Source organism: Carassius carassius, chromosome 34 (genome assembly GCF_963082965.1).
Source record: "Carassius carassius chromosome 34, fCarCar2.1, whole genome shotgun sequence".
NCBI lineage: Eukaryota > Metazoa > Chordata > Actinopteri > Cypriniformes > Cyprinidae > Carassius > Carassius carassius.
In genome coordinates this window covers 25,044,519-25,065,234 of record NC_081788.1, presented here as the reverse complement: position 1 = coordinate 25,065,234, position 20,716 = coordinate 25,044,519, and the positions used below count along the sequence as shown (strand labels likewise).

Here is a 20,716-nt window from a genome sequence, read left to right as displayed (position 1 = left end):
TTTCACGTTCTCTCTTTTGAGGCCTTTACAACATCAGGACTGCGTTTTTAAAAGAGAACTGAAGATAACAGCTTTCATATTAAGATAAATGGTGATAGTCTTATATTACAAGAATCCCAATTTAAATACCATTCAAAATCACATTTCCTTCTCTTCCCTGAAATATGTACTTCTTGTAATTAAAACATTCTTGGGTGAATCTCCAAAAAACTGCTAGGTTTCACGCTAAAAATGTAAATAAAAATGCAAACTTATATTTTGGGTAAACAATATTAATACTATTTTTAGGACTATTATGTTTTGCATTATTATCATCATCATATATTTATTGACAATTAAGCACATCTCCCTTTTAGTTAATATTACTGTAATGAAAAAAACAAACTGTAAAGTATTTATGCATCGTACTAGTAGGTGTTAGACTTCTAAGAAAACATCATATTACAGTAGAATTTATTGCATCACAACAATGGGAATCACCAATGAGAATAATAGGAATTGCATGTAAATATGTGGATGCATTATGATGAGAATTTGAGGGGGGAAAGTGATAAATGTCCATGAAAATGTGAAAAAAAGATATTTCAATTTTGTGGTGAAATGTGGTGTGTTTTATAACAGGTCAGAAGTCAAGAAAGAAGAACTCAATGCCCGTTTAAGTTTTTTTCCTCAAAGAAGAGGCAAAACCCAAGTACTAAATGAGACAAATGAGCCTCTGTTAAGACACGTAAATGTACGTGCAGGCCAACAGGAAAGATGATCAGTTGTACATGAATCCCTTTCAGCCAGCAGAGGGCAAACTCTGTGCACACACACACACGCGCACGCACGCACACACTGTCATGAGGCTTCCAGCTGCCTGGTCAACAAACTGCTAAAAAACTAAAACAACAAAAAAGGGGAGGCAGTGCATTCACATGACTTCACAGGACACGCCCAGACAGCCCTGCTTTCGGTCTTCTCTACTGTTGAGCTTTTTCATGCGATAATGTCGGATCTCACGGACAAGGGTGTAAAAAGCATCCTCAACTCCCTAAGAAAGTGAAAAGAGATGTTTCATAAGCATAACCGAGAAAATATAAGTAGAGTTTTGATGATCAGTCTTTGCCCACCTGTCTGGTCTTGGCAGAAGTTTCTACAAACTCTATGCCGTAGCTTCTGGCAAGTTCCTGAGCTTGCTTGGTGTCCACCGTTCTGGCCAAATCACACTTGTTCCCCACTAGGACCATGGGAACATCATCAGAGTCCTTCACGCGCTTGATCTGTTCTCTAAAGAGCAACAAATTAGCATATTATAGACTTTGTGGAAAACATTACAAATACTCCTTCATATTTATAATGGAATTTATGACATTATTGAAATGTCTTAAACTTTATCCACTTGTTTTACCACTGCTTAAAATCCAGAGGATTCCGAAATATAACTGAAAACCCTTTCTTTGGCTTACGGACCTGTACAAATGCACATCTGCGAAGGATTTGCTGTTATTTATGGCAAAGACACAGAGGAAACCCTCTCCTGTCCTCATGTACTGGTCCCTCATTGCGCTGTACTCTTCCTGACCTGCAGTGTCCAGGATGTCCAGGAGACACGTCTCACCGTCAATCACCACCTGCTTCCTGTAAGAGTCCTGAAGACACGGCCATGATCAGCACTGGAAATCTTCATGCGTGACAGTCTGTATGTCCAGTGTGTATCCTATTCTAATTAAATATTCAGTGAAGGTCATGATGACAAAATAAAAAAAGCCAAATGCTGATGGTCATGCATTAAATGTCAAATATCAACAGTCCACTAGAGCAGTAACATTCAAAAGTTTAGGGTCATGCATTAAATTGATCGGAAGTGACATTGACATTGATTCTATTTCAAATAAAGTCTGTTTTCACAGTCCACAAATATATTAAACACCACTTTTTTCCAACACTAATAATAATATGAGATTTTCCTTGAGCAGCAAATCAGCATATTAGAATGATTTCTGGAGGATCATGTGATACTGAGGATTGGAGTAACGATGCTGAAAAATCAGCTTTGCATCATTAAAAAAAAAAAAACTTTAAGTGAAAATATATTTAGCAATATTATTGTTTTTACTTTAAAATTACCTCCAAATAAATGCAGCCTTGCTGAACATAAGAGATGTCTTTTAAAAATATTTAAATCTTTAACTAATCCCAAAATTTTGAGTGGTAGTGCAAGTAAAGTTTGATCAGTCATTTAAAATGAAATGAATTTTAGCGGCATCTAGCGGTGAGATTGTGAATTGCAACCAACGGCTGAGTCCCCCGCTCACCCCTCCCTTTAGAGAAGCTACGGTGGCCGACACGGATAAAGATGTCCTTGGTAAAGACAGCAGAGAGCAATGATATTTCTTTCCAAAGGTAAATTAAAGAATTATATTTACTTAATTATTCAATAAGCCGATGTTATTGCAAATATTAGTGTACTGTGTACAGTGTTTTTATTCCCAAGAACAACAAAGTGACGAAACGCACTCTGTAAAGCAGTTTGTCCATTTAGGGCTACTGTAGAAACATGATGGCGACTTTCAAGTGAGGGGACCCGCAGTGTATGTAGATAGAAATAGCTCAATCTAAGGTAATAAAAACATAACGGTTCATTAAGTAAGGTATTTGGGTGGTGTTGGCACAGTAGATAAGACACATGCCTTTGGTGTGAGAGACCTGGGTTCAAATCCACTGTGAGACACCAATGTGTCCTTGAGCAAGACACTTAACCCCTAGGTCATGAACCCCTAGACACTTAACCCAGAAGGTCATGAAGTACCTCAATAGTAGGGTCATATTCATCCACAAAGTGATTCTGAATGAGCTGGATGGTTAAAGCACTCTTCCCAACACCACCTGCTCCCACAACAACCAACTTATACTCGGTCATCTTACAGTCCTGAGAGACACCTGTGATGGAGACACAGAGAATGCATGTACATGTATTAATAACACCTTAGAACTCACAAATAGACTTACATACAAATAAATACTTCAAAACATCTGCGTAAATATGACTAACAACACATTTTCTGTGTTTGTACACTGGTTTATTACTGCTTTGACAATGCAATTATTTTTGCTTAAATCCAGAGAGAGAGAGAGAGAGAGAGAGAGAGAGAGAGACAAAAGTTTGGGGTTGGTTTTTGAAAGAAGTCTCTAACGATCAGCAAGGATGCAAATTTGATCAAAAATATGTTAAAAACTGTAATATTGTTGAACATTATTACCATTTAAAATAACTGCCGTCTCATGATCCTTCAGAAATCTCTCTCTCTCTCTCGCTATATATATATATATATATATATATATATATATATATATGCATGCATATATATGCTTTCAATATCACAATACATTTTCAGGGGTCATTGATGAACATTATTTAAAGTAGAAATATTCTGTAACAATTAATAATTGACACCATCACTTTTAAACAATTTAATGCATAATATTCAATGAATATAAGCATACATTAATTAAAAAAAAAAAAAAAATCATACTGACCTCCAAACTTTTCAATGGTATTACATAATTAAGACACTAAAGAAACCACATAATGAAAAACTCCACTCGATGACTTGACAACACCACCCACTCATGCTAGCTTCAGCAGATTTCTGGTTGTGGCTAGAAGATATACAGCTACGGCCAGAAGTTAACAATTACATTTTCTACCTATTAGATTGTTATATTAACATCTACACCTACCCATCCCTAAACCTGCCACTTACAATAATGCAAATACAGTAATTATTGTTGTTCAGCTTGACAAGAATTATGCTATATTGATGTGTGCATGCCCTGTAGCCACAGCTGTATCAATTCTAGCAGCTGTCTGGATGACTGTGGCACTGAGAGTTTACAGACTGTGAATTAACAGCATATTGCACCATGAATAATATAATGTTGTCTCATGTACCTTCTCATTCTTATGACTCATAATCTCTCCATTCTCATGTGACCACTGACATCAGGATAGTAAGAGTTTCTGGAGAAAAGCACCCCCCCTCTGCAAATATTAACCTTACAATCTATTTATAGAACGGCTAAATGTCAAAGTCATTCTCAGAGTACAGGCAGGAAAAGACATTAACCTGAGAGAGAAGCAGAGGTCACTGACCCCGGAGCGTTTTTTACTTAAACCTGAGACCGATTTTAGATTGATTTTATCCTTTTGACTGTTTTCAATTCAACATAATTAAGATTCTTCTTACTCATCCATTTTTCAACAAAATGTAAGCTATACATTTGAGCATGCTGATCTAAAGAAAAAGAATAATGTGTCATCAAAATTAAATTGCATGCTCTTCCTCTTGAACAACTTTCCCTTTCCACTGACGTCACTGTGCAGGATAATGTTAACCAACAGCCAAATAGCTTTTGTTTTAGCAGACTCACATGCAGTCTGAAAAGTAGCACACACATTATAGACGTAAAACTGGTTGTGAACTATAGAATCTTGCCTGCCATGAGATAAAAAAATAAAAATAATAATTTAAAAAGGAAATTTGACCTTTTTCCACTCACATTTCTAAAAAGAAAAAATGTCAGAACTGCAAGATTTAGAGGCAGAATTTCAAGATAATAAATCAGAATTGTGAAATAGAATTGCAAGATGTTAACTTAATACAAATATTTCATTTGTAAAAGTCAGAAATGTAAGAAAAAAAAATCTGAATTACCTTTATTTTTATCCTATGTTGGAAACAGGCTTCCATAATAAAACGGGAAAACTTTAAATACATATGAATAATAATAACAGGTTTTTGTAAACACACTATAGTTAAATGACAAGATACGTTATTGAGGACAAATATCAATCCTATTTTTTTCTTTCTGAGAAGAGTAGCTTCCCTTAATCTGTCATTTAGACAGATTGATGTTTTACTGCACTGCATGCAATAAAAGTCAGTGGCTGCTTATTATTTTTTCATTTTGTACAGAAAGTCACACAATTTAAACAACCATAGAGTTAGTAAATGACAACTTTACACAGGATTACGGTTGTGGTCTACTTTATATAAATCTGCACTTTAAACATCTCATAACATCCCATTACCTTGCTTGTGGCTTTTATGAGCTCATTGATTATTTATTGATACCATGTTTGTATTCATCATATTAGGACAAACCCCTTACAGAAACACAATAGGCAAATCAACAGCAAATACCTGGCACAGAAAACTTAAAAGATCTTTTAAGTATACAGATCTATACATAAAAGAAACCTAAACTACATGTATCTCACATGTGCCATAATGCTATGTATACAGCACACTGGGATTTGAGTCACAGCCTTATGGCGTACAAAGGAGGAAGCCCTTTAAACATATCACAGTGCCAGACTGCCAGTACATATGAAAATGAATGTAAACAGCCGAGGACGGGTATAAACGCGACAGAGAGAGTATGTAAGGCGTGGAGAAGGAAACTCACCGCTTACACTGCAGTTCTGCGACCTCTGGCTGATCTGATCAACAGGGCTCTGCGAGTTACTGCTCTCTCGCCCAAAATAATGCCATGAGGAGCACTTTAAACGCCACTTCACACTCGCCTGGAAGCCACGCGACCCGTACGAACAGGATTCGTCAGGAGACTACAGATTCAGCTTGTAAAAACAGCAGTTAATTAAGTCTGCCCAAAGTTTTGAACAAGAGTTGACCAAGCAGCTTCCCTCAGAACTTCACGATTCACAGCGACTTCCGGCTTCAGAATTCCACAAATCACGTCAAAATAAAAGTCCTGCCGTTGTGGCTGCAATACGGCCACGTCTGATGATGTAATAATAATAATAATAATAATTAAGATAATAAAAGTACAACAGTAGTGTTCCTGTTCCTGAAGAAGCGCAGAGAAAAGGCAATATCTACGAATAAAGCTTAAATAGATATACGTTTGGTATGCAAAATTAAGACTTTGTAAATAGTAAGTCTGGTCAATTCTCAACACCAGTCAAGTAAAACATAAATGCAATATTTTGTAATTAATTAAGAAATGACAATTTATTTGACAATTGTCAATAAGTCACAACAGAAGTAAAGCCAAAACAACATTTTCAAACTATATATGTACAACAGGAAGCATTTGCACAATACATTTACTTATATTTTATACACATTTAAATGAGAACTTGCTATTATTTGCACAATATGCATAATTAATATAAAACCGGAATAAAAATAAGACTATTTTATATACAATGTATTTATTTACAAATATAGTAATGTAAATAAAATCATACAATGCAGATTATAAAACATTATTATATAACTAATATTATGGTTTGGAAAGAAAAAAAGCTCTTTGTCTTATTGTGCCTCATTGTAAGATATGTATGATGTCATTGTACGAATTAGGGGTGGGAGCAAATTCTACTTCTTCCCACTCCCTTTCGAGCAAGTTTTATATATATAGATATGGGTATCATAATTGTAATGTGTATAAATGTGTGTATGTGTATGTATATGTATGTATGTAAATATATGTATGTGTATATGCATATGTATGTGTGCATATACATGTATATATGTGTGCATATTTGTGTGTAGTTACTATATATGTATGGATACATATATATGTGAGATAAACTGTTCTTTTTTTCTATGTATGTGTTAATATGTATAATTGTTATTTTAATTTTCTTTGCTCGAAATAAACTTACTTACTTAAGATGTGTCAGCAGCCAAAACATGATGCAATTCAGAAAACAATGTGAAAGGTGCTTCTTTCCCAGTCAAATTATTCTAGGAATTTTGGAAGTAAACTGCATCCATACCAAGTGTCTTCTGTTGGTTCGCTGCTGTAACAGCAGGAAAATATCAAACATACGTGACAAATACTGAGTGCAGCTGTTACAGTAGCTGCCCTTCACAATAATGAATCTTCTTCCTCCTGGAAACTAATGGGCTATGTCCCTTATTCTTAAACACAGTCATTGTCATGTCCATTTATCATGATCTTGACAGAAACAGTGCAGTAGAATAGATCATCAGGGCTGGAAGAGCTCCAGGGGAGGAGCTGGTAAATAAGAGAGGAAACAGATGATTTGATTTGGGAGGCCCAGTTGAGTCAACACCCCCAGTGCCCGTTTCCTAAGGGCATTTCTGAAAGCAATTCTGCATAACTGCTGAAGACTGAGAGGCCTGGCTGAAAGATATCAAACAATAAGTTGACAATGGGATGATGTAAATTAATTTTCTGCTTTAGCCAAACTAATAAAAAACAAATTTAATTCTTACAATTTACTGACTTTAAAGAAGTCATTTTACAATTTAATATTAAGATTAGTATTAATATTATGGTTCTCTGACCCTAAAAATAAACCAGGCCATTTTTTCATGCTGTGCTTCCATTCTTTTTAGTGGTTTAGTTTCAGTAAATGAGTTTCAGTAAAAAGTCTGGTTGAACTTCTGGAGGAAGTTTTGAATGTTACAGTATGTTTAGCATTCACAATAAGCCCTTTTATCTCAAAGAAACAATGAAAAATGTATATTGCATGATATGACCCCTTGAAAAACATCATCTATCATTATACCAAACAAACCAAAATTTATAAGCAAAACATTTTCTACTTACATTTGTAAAAGAGTCAGGTCTCGTGTACTGAATGGGCTTTTTTCCGAGGTTGCCTTGGGTGAAAACATTTTCCCCAAATTCAACCAAAAGCTCAATTAGTTCCATATTTTTCACTTTTGCAGCATGATGCGAAGCAGTTTCGTGAAGTTTAGCAGCATTTACATTCGCACCTAAAAACAAGAAAAGAACTATGAATCAAAGAAATTGTGCACAGAAGTTTGTTTTTTAATATCTGCTACAATGAAACAACAAGAGATTTATGTTCATTTTAAAATAGTGAGATTTGCAGTAACACTATTTTGTTAACATAATAATAACATAACAGGTCTCATGCAGGGGTGAGAAGGTGAAGATTGGAGCATTCACCATGGCTCCATGATCTAACAGAAACTTCACACACTCCAGACTACCAGCAGCATAGGCATCACACAACGGAGTGCTGCCATCAATGTTACGAGCATCAACCTGTTAACAATGACAGCAGTGTTAACAACCGATGCGCTGACAGATTCATGAGGCCTGCAGTGTGGAGAACAGCCTTACATGAGCTCCGGCATTCAGATGCAGCTTCACACACTGCGCTTGGCCCTGAATACAGGCCTCATGGAGGGCTCTGCCCTGAGCTGTGGCCTCATGCACTGGTGAACGATTGGTCCAGAACCCCAGACCATGTGCTGTGGGTAGAATGGAGAGACAGAAAAAACTTCAAAACATAGCTTTAGATAGTACTTATAGTAGATAAATGATTTCTAAATGATGCATCAGTTACATAAAGTGAAATATATAATATTTGTCATATTTATCATATTTATCATATCATATTTATGTAAACATACATATATATTTATATAGTCAGAGATGAAAAATCCCATTTTGGTGTCAACATCAAATTAAATTTACAAAAGTGATTTTATAAACATGGAAAACACATTAAAAGCAAGTAAAATGTCTACTTTAATGTTTCAAATAACTTTAACAAAGTATTGGTTAAAATAATGTTCAACTGTCATTCAGCGTAAAAGATACATTTACTTAAAGGTACCATATGTAAAGATTGAGGTAAAAATATCCAAAAAATGACCTACATGCATCAAAAGAATGAGAAGCAATAAGGGCGATGATGTCATTAAAAAAAATGTAAAGTTATAGTGCTGCAGAGATATCAACCTTAATTAGCATTAGCATTACTAGCCACGGCCCGACAGGTGTCGTAATACCAGTTTCGGCCATGGGAGGAGGTATGCGGGCAACATAACCACCAGCCAACCTGCAATACACGAATAACTCGCACGGCTTGTGGGCGTACTTGAACTTGATGTCAATCGTGTGGAAAGTACAGCCCACTACTTAATTTCAGTTCAGGGAAGAGAGCGGAAGGATGGCTGAAGCCCTTGGCAAGAGACCCCTACCACCACCACCCGCTAAAGGGAAACAACCGCGCTCGGAATCACAAATCAAATCCGATAAAAGGAGCCGAACCAGAGTAAACATCGGCACTGCTTTCCATCGCTGGAGAAAACTGATGGACTTGAAAGAAATGAGGTTCGACTCCGAACTTGCAACATTTCTTTTGGATTGGTAAGTAAGATGCTGTTAGTATTTCGCTAGAAGTTTGTTTTATATGTTTGCGTATTTTTTTCGGGAAGTTATAACATAGAAATGTATCGAAGGCTGTTCGATAAACATGCTAATGTTAGCAATGGCTAACCATAGCTGCGTTTGTTACTATAGTAGAGATGATCGGTTCACGTGCGGTAGGGATCTGCCATGTAACATTTACAAGTGCCAAAACGGTATTGTTTGAATTGCGTAATAAAATTGACAGAATCTGATATTTTTTTTATATCATAACTAACCTGCTCTGTCTAGTCTGTTGGTGTCCGTGTCCTCTTTGCTTCGTGGTTTTTCTGTGCATGAGAAAATTGATGTGTGCCGTGAAAGCGTGTGAAAAGAGTCAATTGCGTGTGTCTCACGGTGAATGCTTGAGAGTTGGCAGCTCTGGTTACATTGGTTGGCGCTAGCTTTGTCAACATCAGCTGTCTGATGTTGACCAATGATGTTGACAGAATGCTGTCTGTCAAATTAATTTAATTCAAATAATGTGTATATACAACTCAAAATGTAATATGAACAAAACATATATGAACATATTCACTGGTAAAGGTGAAGGGGAGTAGCTTGAAGATGTCATGTTTCAAAATCACTTGACATCACCCAACGTTCCTCTAGAGGCAAAACGTCCTCTTAGGCTTCGGCTAAGGCTGTAGGGTTGTTGTGAGGGTAGGGGCGGAGCATAGAGACTATGCCGTTTCTCGTTTGTTACTCTAGAGTAGACCAATTCACTTTATTGAGGCATACTGCCCCCATCTGGTATGGAATGTGGAGTATGACTTGATTTTTTTGCCAGACATGACAGATGGCACCTTTAAACAACAAACTTATTCTGACCTCAACTGGATTAAATATATAATAGAAAAAGTGACCATACTAAATGTTATTATATTTTAAATTACTAAAAATCTTGCTGAAAAATTGATAAAATCTTGTGGTTTGAAGGATAGTAGCACAGACAAAGATTACAAAAATTCTCTTAAAAATGTAAAATTACTTTTTTTTTTGTGGGGGGGGGGGTGAACTGTGAACTTTAAATAGACTATTTTCATGTTATCAATTATTGTTCTAAATATGCCTGAAATTTTTTTTTTTTTGTATATGAACTATTGTTGTTCCTATACCGACTGGAAGTGCCACATGTATTTTATTATCATATAATAATAATAGTTTCAGTCCTGTCTCCCCTCCAAAAAATTTATGTAAGTATGTGTGTGTTTCTGTATGTATATATATATACATATAGCACAGACACACAACAAAGGAATTTAATTCAGCTCAACACAGCAACAACTTTTTGTACTCGATTAAAAAAAGGTAAATTACAGCATTCTGAGAAATCGAGTTTAGGACATTTAACCATTTCAGGCACTGCTGATCATCAGTGTTTTCATAAGGGCTGTAACAGTGTCATGTACCTGTCTGTATGGTTTCAAAATGATCTTATTGCATTGCACAGCAAAGAAACATTTCCAAAGGACACGAACAGGACAGCAAAAACCGACTGATCCATCGGTTGACTCAGGTCACACTGATCCAGGGCTTTAGAAAGTCATTGGTGACTGATTCAAGGCCAAATGGCATGTGATCGCATTATAGTTCTGGCAACAATATCTGTCATCGAGCCTTGCTCAAGGCAACTATATAACTGCTAAATAAATACAGTTACAGTGAACTCTGTCCTGCAGAGTCAAATGATTACCAGACTGCTGGTTACTTGCAGTATAGCAAGTTTCATATAACAGGTGAGACATCTTACAATCTATTTACCAATATCACCAAAAAATCTAAACGGCATGAATGCCAGCCATAGTTTACAAACACGACCTGCTTTCAGTTTAGTGGTGAATGATGCTTTAGTTATAGAGATAGGCGCATTGTGGCTCAAAAAGACGAATTCTCGTTAAGCCTCAAATCTGAGGGTGTTTTTGGTCTTATTGGATACATTTGTCCATTAAAATCGTTTAAGTTTAAAAAGGTTAATTTGAAATATTGGTATCTGACATATATTTGAAGCCGCACAAGTGGTCTGTTTAAAATAAGTAAATTAACATTATTAGCAACTAACCAAAAACGTGACGTCTGTGATTGGTCCATTCTCATCAGCGCTGAGAAAAGTAATAGCTACCACAAAACAATGCGCGTCTACTTCTGCCATAATCTGAAGTATAACAGCAACTGAATTAGGAAAATTTAAATGATTTATTAAAATAGCATATTTATATTAACACCAAGCAGCTGATTGAGACCAGACCATGGACCAGACCCGTGTCTGACCCAAACTCCGCCCATTTTGGATCGCTCTGCTTTATCTTGCCCAATCGCGACGCTGTTTGGACTGGAGGAGCAAAGACTTAACACAGCCCTTTTTTGTCCTTCAAGAACTGGTTTATTTTATGTGCAAAGCGACGATCAGTGACGCACACACACACACACACACACACACACACACACACATATATATATATATATATATATATATATATATATAAAACAAGTAGTTTGAGCAACAGAAAAATCAAGTAGTACTTGTCAACATATAGTACCATTCACAACAACAACAAAAAAGAAATAATTCTATACATTTTCAGGCATTTCAAAGTAAACAGTATTAAAAACGTTTTCAGTCACGAAGATCATCATTGAATGTCTTGTCAAAATTTTCCTAATCCTTCAAGTGGCTTCATAGTGATGTTGAAAACAAAATGTCTTCAAAATACGTCCAGATGCCTTAAGTCTACCACACGAACCAACAACACTTTCAAGTATACAGGTGGGTCCAAAAGTTTGAGACCACATTGAAAATCTAATTTTTGAATCTGGAAATGTATTTCATATTTAAAACAAAGTAATAATGTAAAACAAACAGAAAATAATAATCATGTGTCCATTGCAGTGCACTAGATGCTCTTTGGAACATTCTCAATTCGTCCTGAATCACATGTTCATCAGTTCATGTCAGTTCAAGTGCTGCTGTCATTAAAGCAAAAGATGGATCTACCATCTTTTTTTTTTCTTTTTTTGTACTTTTCACTCATTTTTGTGCTGAAAATATCGTCATACACATATAGTACATAATACAAAATAAAAGCAGTTCACAAGTTCAGTCTCACTCTTTCAGATCCCACTGTATGCCTTGGGAAATTTGGTAAAGAAATATTATCTGTAATATTTTACATTCCTACATACATAAAAAGACACATTCTTTTAAAGGAACAGTTCACCCAGAATGACAATTCTCTTCCACATATTATTCCAAATTTTTTGTTTGTTTGTTTTGTTCTTTTTTCTATAGAACACAAAAGTACAATTGCTTGAAGAATTGGTACACAATTCTTGCCATACATTGCTTGTTGGAGCTTGACAGGTGGGTAAGTAAATAATGACAGAATCTTTGGGTGCTATTTGGCAACTAATTTTGGAACTATTCCTTTAGAGTAAGTGAGCAGCATTGCAATGACTGAAGCACTTGTGTGTGCACCACTGAGAAAACAAGAAAAGCAACAATCAAAGGGTTAAAATCATAACACTATCCATGTGCTGGCCAGCAGTATTCATTAAAGCAACTAAACATCAGTGGAGCGGAGATGGTCAAGACTGTCAGGAAAGTCTGTGACGCTGGGAGGGAGTTGAGGCTGGGAATGGTGCCGTTGTCGAGTTTGTTGAGTCGTTGACTGAAAGTGTGAGAGTGAGGGAAGAGAGCTGTATGGCCCTTCTCTTTGACCCTCTTCCTTCAAATGCTTCTCCTGACTGGGCACCGGGGTCCACGGCTGCCACGAATCTGCAGTGGAGCAGGACTTCACAAGCTGAGGCTTCCTCTGCACAGAAAAGACTTTGCCGGAACAGCGCAACTGTCAATCAAGAGAAGATAACGGTCAGAAATGCTCTTTTATTGTTTTTTTTGGAAAGAACAACAAAAAAAAAAACATTTATAAAATGAAGTTACAATTCTATAGAAGCTGGTGTAATGTTAATGCATTTTGTGTTGCATGGTGATAAAAATGTAGCATTTATATTTGATTTAATTATTATAATTGCTCATTAAACTCAGAGTGAAATTATTTTTTTTCAGTGGTAAAAACTGCCTGTGTGTGAACAATTTAAAATTAACAACAAATGTAAACTTCCAACTATGAATGTTTTAAATATATATATACATACCATATATCTAATATGTATAGTATAACTCTTAAACATACAGTAATACCATATAAGAGTACAGTACCATATAAGAGTAAAAATAAAAACAAGTCACAAATGTGTCCTAATATACAAGATTTTTGGAGAGAACTGAAAAAATATTTATAACATAAAGCTAAGATTGTTGTTAATTTGATAGAAGATGGTGTCTAGAAGTATCTAGTATTTATATTTAATTATAATTCTTATAACTGCTTGTAATATTCATAAAGTCAAATGGAATAAACAATGAAAAAATTGACATTAAAACATATTAGTAAACAATATCTGAAAACTATGATAAATAACACTGAATACAAAAAATAAAAAATAAAATAATAATTCATCTTTTTGTCAGCTAGCTATCAATGATGTCTTTACTCGATTTATTTTTTTAAAAACAGTTTAAGAATATTAACCTTAGATGGCCCTCGAAAGTCTTGTATTTTTGAAGCAATTTCCTTGATCCAGCCCTTCATTTCTTCTGGGGTGTCTGTCTGCACACACACACACACACACACACACACACACACACACACACACACACACACACACGTAGGTTAAACTGACATCAAGTTGTTCAGTTGTGCTATATGAAATAAAGAATTAAAGTTCTCCGTAAGCCTCATTTGCATTTACAACATGCCTCAACAGTACAGTAGCCATATAAACACCTGTCACATAAACGCTTGAAAATAATTTATAGTTATTTAGTTATTTACGTTTCGCTTGAGTGACAGAGCATTTATGCAAGGACGATTCAAAAAACAGTTGATCTTTAAATACACTGACACACAGCTGCAGATTTGGATGCTAGTCAATGAGATAAACAACATGATTTATTTTTAAATGTGGTACCTTTATCACTGACACCTGGACTATTATAAATGGATTTAGTCAAGTGTTACCTGAATGTAGAATGTTCTGGTACTGGTGATGATTTCAAAAAGATTATCACGAGACAGCAGATCCCTACAACAAACACCACAATAAATAATAACAAAAGTACAGAAGATAAACATTTCTTGAGCAGCAAATCAGCATATAAGAATGATTTCTGAAGGATCATGTGACACTGAAGACTGGAGTAATAATGCTGAAAATTCAGCATTGCGTCACAAGAATAAATTACATTTTAAAATATATTCAAAAAGAAAACTACTGTATATATACTGTATACTGTGTATATATATATATATATATATATATATATATATATACAGTACAAACCAAAAGTTTGGAAACATTGCTAATTTAAAGTTTTTGAAAGAAGTTTCATCTGCTCATCAAGCCTGCATTTATTTGATCAAAAACACAGAAAAAATTTAATATTGTGATATATTATTACAATTTAAAATAATTGTTTTTAAATATATTATACTTTAAATTATCATTTATTTCTGTGATGCAAAGCTGAATTTTTAGGATCATTATCACATGTACCTTTAGAAATCATTCTAATATGATGATTCATTATCAAAGTTGGAAACAGTTCTGTTGCTTAATATTTTTTCAGAACATGTGATACTTTTTTAGGATACTTTGATGAATAAATAATAATAAAAAAAAAAAAAGAAGCTATGTTTTTAAAATATAAATATTTTGTAATAACAATATACACTACTGGTCAGTAATTTGGGGTCAGTCATTTTTTTTCTTCTTTTTAAATAAAATCAATACTTTCATTCAGCAAGGATGTGTTAAATTGATAAAAAGTGATAGTAAAGAAAATATATTATTAGAATATATATTATTAGAATTTTTGTTTTTTTATTTTGAATAAATGCAGTTCTTTTTAACCTTTTATTCATCAAATATATTAGACACCAGAACTGTCTCCAACACTCAATATAAATCAGAATATTAGAATGATTTCTAAATGATCATGTGATAGACTGGATGATACATGTGACACTGAAGGCTGGAGTAATGATGCTGAAAATTCAGCTTTGCATCACAGGAATAAATTATTTTTTTAAAGTATATTAAAATAGAAAACTATTATTTTAAGTTGTAATAATATTTCACAATATTACTGTTTTTTCTGTATTTTTGATCAAATAAATGCAGGCTTGATGAGCAGAAGAAACTTCTTTCAAAAACATTAAAAATAGTAATGTTTCCAAACTTTTGGTCTGTACTGTATATATATATATATACAGTACAGACCAAAAGTTTGGACACACCTTCTCATTCAAAGAGTTTTCTTTATTTTCATGACTATGAAAATTGTAGATTCACACTGAAGGCATCAAGGGCTATTTGACCAAGAAGGAGAGTGATGGGGTGCTGCGCCAGATGACCTGGCCTCCACAGTCACCGGACCTGAACCCAATCGAGATGGTTTAGGGGTGAGCTGGACCACAGACAGAAGGCAAAAGGGCCAACAAGTGCTAAGCATCTCTCAGGGAACTCCTTCAAGACTGTTGGAAGACCATTTCAGGTGACTACCTCTTGAAGCTCATCAAGAGAATGCCAAGAGTGTGCAAAGCAGTAATCAAAGCAAAAGGTGGCTACTTTGAAGAACCTAGAATATGACATATTTTCAGTTGTTTCACACTTTTTTGTTATGTATATAATTCCATATATAATTCCACATGTGTTAATTCATAGTTTTGATGCCTTCAGTGTGAGCCTACAATTTTCATAGTCATGAAAATAAAGAAAACTCTTTGAATGAGAAGGTGTGTCCAAACTTTTGGTCTGTACTGTATATATATATATATATATATATATATATATATATATATATATATATATATATATATATATATATATATATATATTAAAGATTGAAAGCTCCTGTAAAGACATGCCATTTTTTGTGAACAGACAAAAAAAGAAACCAATGCTCTCACCCTGATTTCACAAGACACTCGTTAACTTTTAGCACATCCCGCAATCTAATACTTCTCAGTGGTTCCTTATCCTAAACAGACACAGAGTACTGGTTTACATTTCTGTTCATTATATAAATCTAAATTATTTGCATTCTTTTAAAGAGTTTACCATTCCAGCATCTCACCATTTCAGATTTATAGTAGCTCACGGTTTGATCATCTAGGATAAAAAACCTCCTCTTCCAGCTTTTCCTCTAAAAGAAATATGTGATTTAATTGTGGTGATGACAAAATTCTTTTAACATGTTTTTATAGCAGTGTTTCTAATTTTGCAGCACCCAGATTTTACATTGGGCTTCAAGTGGCGATCCAGTTATTATACAAAATTATATTTATCAGAAATCATGTAATACTAAGAACTCCATAAGCCCAATGGTATGCAAAATTAAAGGAATAGTTTGCCCCAAAATAAAAAGTTGCTGTAAATGTACCATCAGGTCATTTAAGATGTAGATGAATTTGTTTCTTTATCTGAACAAATTACTAACAAACCAGGAGTTGTGTGAATTAGTTGTGGATTATTTTGATGTTTTTATCAGCTGTTTGGACTTTCATTCTGACGGCACCCATTCACTGCAGAGGATCCACTGGTGAGCAAGTGACATAATGCTAAATTTCTTCAAATCGGTCTGATGAAGAAACAAACTCATCTACATCTTAGATTGCCTGAGGATGAGTACGTTTTCAGCAAATTTTAATTTTTGGATGAACTATTCCTTTAACAACTACATCCATAGCAATCTGCAAAAGCTGATTAAACTCCACTGATATCAGAAGACACTGGTCTTACCACATTTCCTTGCTTGACACAGTAGCCAGACCTCACTATATTTGGATGCACACTCTGGCATCTCCTTAAAGAGATGTGTGATCCTAGTTCACTCGTGAAGACGTCCTCATTTTCACTCTGAGGAAAGCACAATTCATTCATATTCATATTTTCCTAAATTAAAAACATGAATAAAGAACACATACAAATCTGTTACCTGCTGGACTGGTGTGTGCACAACCACACCTCCCACAATTTCTGTTTTATATGCCTGTCGAGATGTTGACTGACTTGGATTTGAAACATTTGTGGCATCAGAGCTTTGGGCCACTGGTGAGGCTTTTGGAACCTTAAAAAGATATGTACTGATTAATATACAGTATATGCATAAAGTTTCATTTGTTTATTTAAATACAACTAGCCAAACTAAACTAAAAAGAATAGACTTTGCATAAATCAAGGTATAATCTCTTCTTTCATCTCCTAAATAAGAATGCTTATTTGTGGATTAAGTCCAGGTTTATAATTTTGATTAGCACATGGATGAGAAATGACAAAGAAAACCACAAAAATAACAACAGCATGTAAGCAAAAAGCTCTGCATACTGTAATTTTGGTGGCATTATTCAGAGCAATGACCCATTCCTTCAAGTCCATAGCATCATTGGCTTGCAGAAAGTACCGTCTGGACAATGCATTTATTACTGAAAGATAAATAAATGAATAAATAAATGTAAGCTATTGATACTGTAAAAAAAAAAAAACATACCGACTGTATGTACTTACCAAAGCAAAATTCTGCTTTTGGTTTCTGCTTTACTGATGCTTCATTAACCTACAAGCAAAGCTAAATAAGTAATTATTAAAAAAAAAAAAAAGTATTGTATATATTTTTTTAAATTATGGTAGAATGTGATACCTTTGAAATGTAACTTAGTCGCAAACTCCCAACAGACACTGTTCCCGGAGGCAAGTTCTGTTTTTTAAGGAAACAGGCAAAAATAGTTATGCAAAAATTCAGGATTAAAATTTTTTGAATGCAAAGTTGAGGTTTTGAGTTTAGGTAAATAAGAAAATCCTCTGTAAAGCTATCCTGTAACTAGGGCTGCACGATTATGACAAAATTCACAATTGTCGATTATTCCCTTAAAATTTCTTGATTGCGATTATTAATTATGATTATCACAATTTACATTGAATGATGTTTATACCATTGTTTTATGCAACTCCATGCCATATTTTTATATGAAAATAAACAACCTGAAAATGCTCTAACTGAAAAACTTTTAGTGCATTTCTATAGTATTAAGCCTCAAATGTACATCGGATTGGTTTCTTCTTTAATTTATAAAAAAGTACAAATATGAATGATATTAAAATGTTATACTAAAACTACAATTTTAAATAATGGGAAAAAACCTTAAGATAACATGTAGAAAGAAAAAACATATCTCAAGCACACAGAATAACATAAGTAGACTTTGAACGATTAATTGACACTTTGAACAAATAAGTAATTGTGGCATCCAAAATTGTAATCGCGATTAGAAATTCGATTAATTGTGCAGCCCTAACTGCAACTTCTGTTTAAAGCTACTGGAATGCACTTGCACACAAAGAGCAGTACCTGTGGATTGTCCATATACCATAGGAGAAAATTCTCATGAGTATCCAAGATAAAATAACGCCGGTAAAACTTATCACTGTTCTCATTTTCCTCAATATCCAGGAATCCACAGGTCCGATTTTGTCTGTCCAGGTAAGGCATGTCCCAGATCTGTAAAACCAAACCTAAACAAACCCAAAAAATCTACGTAATGTCAGATACTTAATGTCATAATGTCAGACACCTAAGCAAAACATGGTCAGGTCAAAGTGTCTGAATAATTTTTGGACCACATTTTTTTTATTTTAACTGGTGGTCCACTGTATGAAGAATTTTTGGGTATAATATTCCAGTTTACTTTATTTTGCTATCCTCACTTACATAAATGAACTATAGTGTCCTGCACCCACTAATTAAAAAAAAATAGAAATAATTATATCTGTCTCAATTTTTGGTTTGACTGTACACATACATTAGTAGCTAACTCCAGGATTCCCACAACTTATGAAAAATGAATTACTTTTCCAGTAGCTCGTGATTAAATAATATCTCAAATGTAGCCTATTTTATAGAGGCTACACTTACACATAATAATTTCTAGCAGAAAAAAGTAGAGCTGAGCACAGCTTAAAAAATCAATGACTATAAGTTTAAAATAAGTTACAATAAGCGTGGGAATCCTGTAAATCCAGCATAAGTGGAACAAGGGCAAGTTTTCAGAGTGTCCATGACAGGTGGATTCAGGTGTGCTTCACCTGGACCAGGTTTTCATGAACTCCCATGGAAAACTGTATTACGGGGTATGAGAGGAAGTCGGTGTTGCGCACAACTGCCACACCTAATATCTACTTACTTCACTTCCAAAATCCCAAAGGCTCGTGACTCATCCGCGTTCTGCTGCGTGTGTGCTGTTCTGCGCGCTCTCACAAAACAATAAACGCTCATTTATCCGCCAAAACAGATGAAAGCTCCGCGCGAAAAGCCGAGCCCTGTGCCTCGAGCGCAGCCTCTTTCCGGGTTGACAGCAAGTTGAGTTAAAACCAAAACTAACACATCCGGTAGTGGATCTTTATGTATTTTTTTTTCCATATGCGGAAAGCGGAACCCAGTAGAAGCAGTCTCAGAAACGACGCATTGGCCGAGAGCTTAAGAGCGTGCGAATCACGTTGTTTTTATACAAATATTTTTAAGATTTAACAATTTCAGTGCATTCAAGCAGTTCTAGTAATTATAGAGTTCGATTACAGTTCTGTCAGACCGCGAATCATCTGACTGGTATCCATAGCAACAGTTCGCTGCTACATAATTGTCCAAAGTATGAAAAAAGTTAGTATATTATTCATTGTAAAAATGCTAAATAGGTATAAAAGTCAACCCCTCTTAAAAAAAAAAAAAAACCAATCGCAACTATATTTTCAGTTGTGTCAAATGGTAAAATATGCACAACTTGTATTTTATAACAAGATGCATAAGCCCCAAATAAAATAACCTGCCCTTGTCTGTGTCAATTAATTAAACAAAATATTTAATGAGATCATTCCTGCATTTAAATAAACATGCCTCTAGTCGTAATTTTAAATTAGGCTACACCATAAAATTCAAAGGAAAATAAAAAATTTAACTAAAAACATCATAGACGAAAAACTGAAACCTTACACCTGTTCACCCGAAGGTACAATTGTTAAATTTGGCATGTTTGTTCTTGCTTTGTTAACACAATAATTACCTGATAGCTGGACCAGGGAATAAGTGTGCTTAGCCAAAATAGTTTATTTAAATTACTATTTTTTTATCATAAACTTTTTGTGTGCAATGTTAGTGCATTAGATATGGGGGAAAATATATTGTATGGAAAAAGGTCTTATTGTAGTAAAAAATACATTTAAAAAAAAACACACAAACCAGAATTTGTAAGGAATCTTACCTTGACCTTTTCCCCTCAGGTGATTCCGTTTTTTCTCCACCGTATCAACTCAGAATATATCAAACAAGTTTGTAATACATTTAAACCCATAGAAAGGAGAACTACCAGACCAAAAAATAAACACAAAACGGGTAATC

The 20,716-nt window shown here is 34.6% G+C and overlaps 2 protein-coding genes and 1 pseudogene across 3 annotated transcripts; all 3 read right to left on the bottom strand.

Annotated features, from left to right (window-relative positions):
• Positions 1–745: 745 nt before the first annotated feature.
• Positions 746–5,738, bottom strand: LOC132114851 (GTPase NRas). Its single transcript, XM_059523210.1, has 5 exons — positions 5,452–5,738; positions 2,792–2,922; positions 1,453–1,631; positions 1,113–1,269; positions 746–1,033 (listed from the first exon to the last, which is right to left on the bottom strand). The coding sequence occupies exons 2-5, from the start codon at positions 2,900–2,902 to the stop codon at positions 914–916; spliced, it is 567 nt and encodes a 188-aa protein (XP_059379193.1). The 5' UTR covers positions 2,903–2,922; positions 5,452–5,738; the 3' UTR covers positions 746–913.
• Positions 5,739–6,785: 1,047 nt separating this feature from the next.
• LOC132115038 (ankyrin repeat and SOCS box protein 13-like) lies at positions 6,786–10,785 on the bottom strand (annotated as a pseudogene).
• A 1,592-nt stretch (positions 10,786–12,377) lies between these two features.
• On the bottom strand, positions 12,378–19,700 carry LOC132114849 (pleckstrin homology domain-containing family A member 2-like). 2 transcript variants are annotated; one of them, XM_059523208.1, is made up of 12 exons: positions 19,509–19,700; positions 18,677–18,859; positions 17,969–18,025; positions 17,836–17,884; positions 17,656–17,753; positions 17,267–17,398; positions 17,071–17,187; positions 16,406–16,474; positions 16,239–16,309; positions 14,289–14,352; positions 13,800–13,877; positions 12,378–13,052 (listed from the first exon to the last, which is right to left on the bottom strand). In XM_059523208.1, the coding sequence occupies exons 2-12, from the start codon at positions 18,815–18,817 to the stop codon at positions 12,768–12,770; spliced, it is 1,161 nt and encodes a 386-aa protein (XP_059379191.1). In that variant the 5' UTR covers positions 18,818–18,859; positions 19,509–19,700; the 3' UTR covers positions 12,378–12,767. The 2 variants fall into 2 exon arrangements, with proteins under 2 accessions (XP_059379191.1, XP_059379192.1); XM_059523209.1 differs by having other exon boundaries at positions 18,677–18,840.
• Between the last annotated feature and the right edge of the window lie 1,016 nt (positions 19,701–20,716).

Excerpts from the sequence above, each read along its gene's own strand:
- LOC132114851 (XM_059523210.1), bottom strand. The coding sequence starts at position 2,902 with ATGACCGAGTATAAGTTGGTTGTTGTGGGAGCAGGTGGTGTTGGGAAG. Across the intron at positions 1,632-2,791 it reads AATATGACCCTACTATTGAG|GACTCTTACAGGAAGCAGGT; the intron begins GTACTTCATGAC and ends CCGTGTCTTCAG. Across the intron at positions 1,270-1,452 it reads GCAGATGTGCATTTGTACAG|AGAACAGATCAAGCGCGTGA; the intron begins GTCCGTAAGCCA and ends GTTGCTCTTTAG.
- LOC132114849 (XM_059523208.1), bottom strand. The coding sequence starts at position 18,817 with ATGCCTTACCTGGACAGACAAAATCGGACCTGTGGATTCCTGGATATT. Across the intron at positions 16,475-17,070 it reads GTGTCAAGCAAGGAAATGTG|AGGAAAAGCTGGAAGAGGAG; the intron begins GTAAGACCAGTG and ends TATTTCTTTTAG. Across the intron at positions 13,878-14,288 it reads CCAGAACATTCTACATTCAG|ACAGACACCCCAGAAGAAAT; the intron begins GTAACACTTGAC and ends GTGTGTGTGCAG.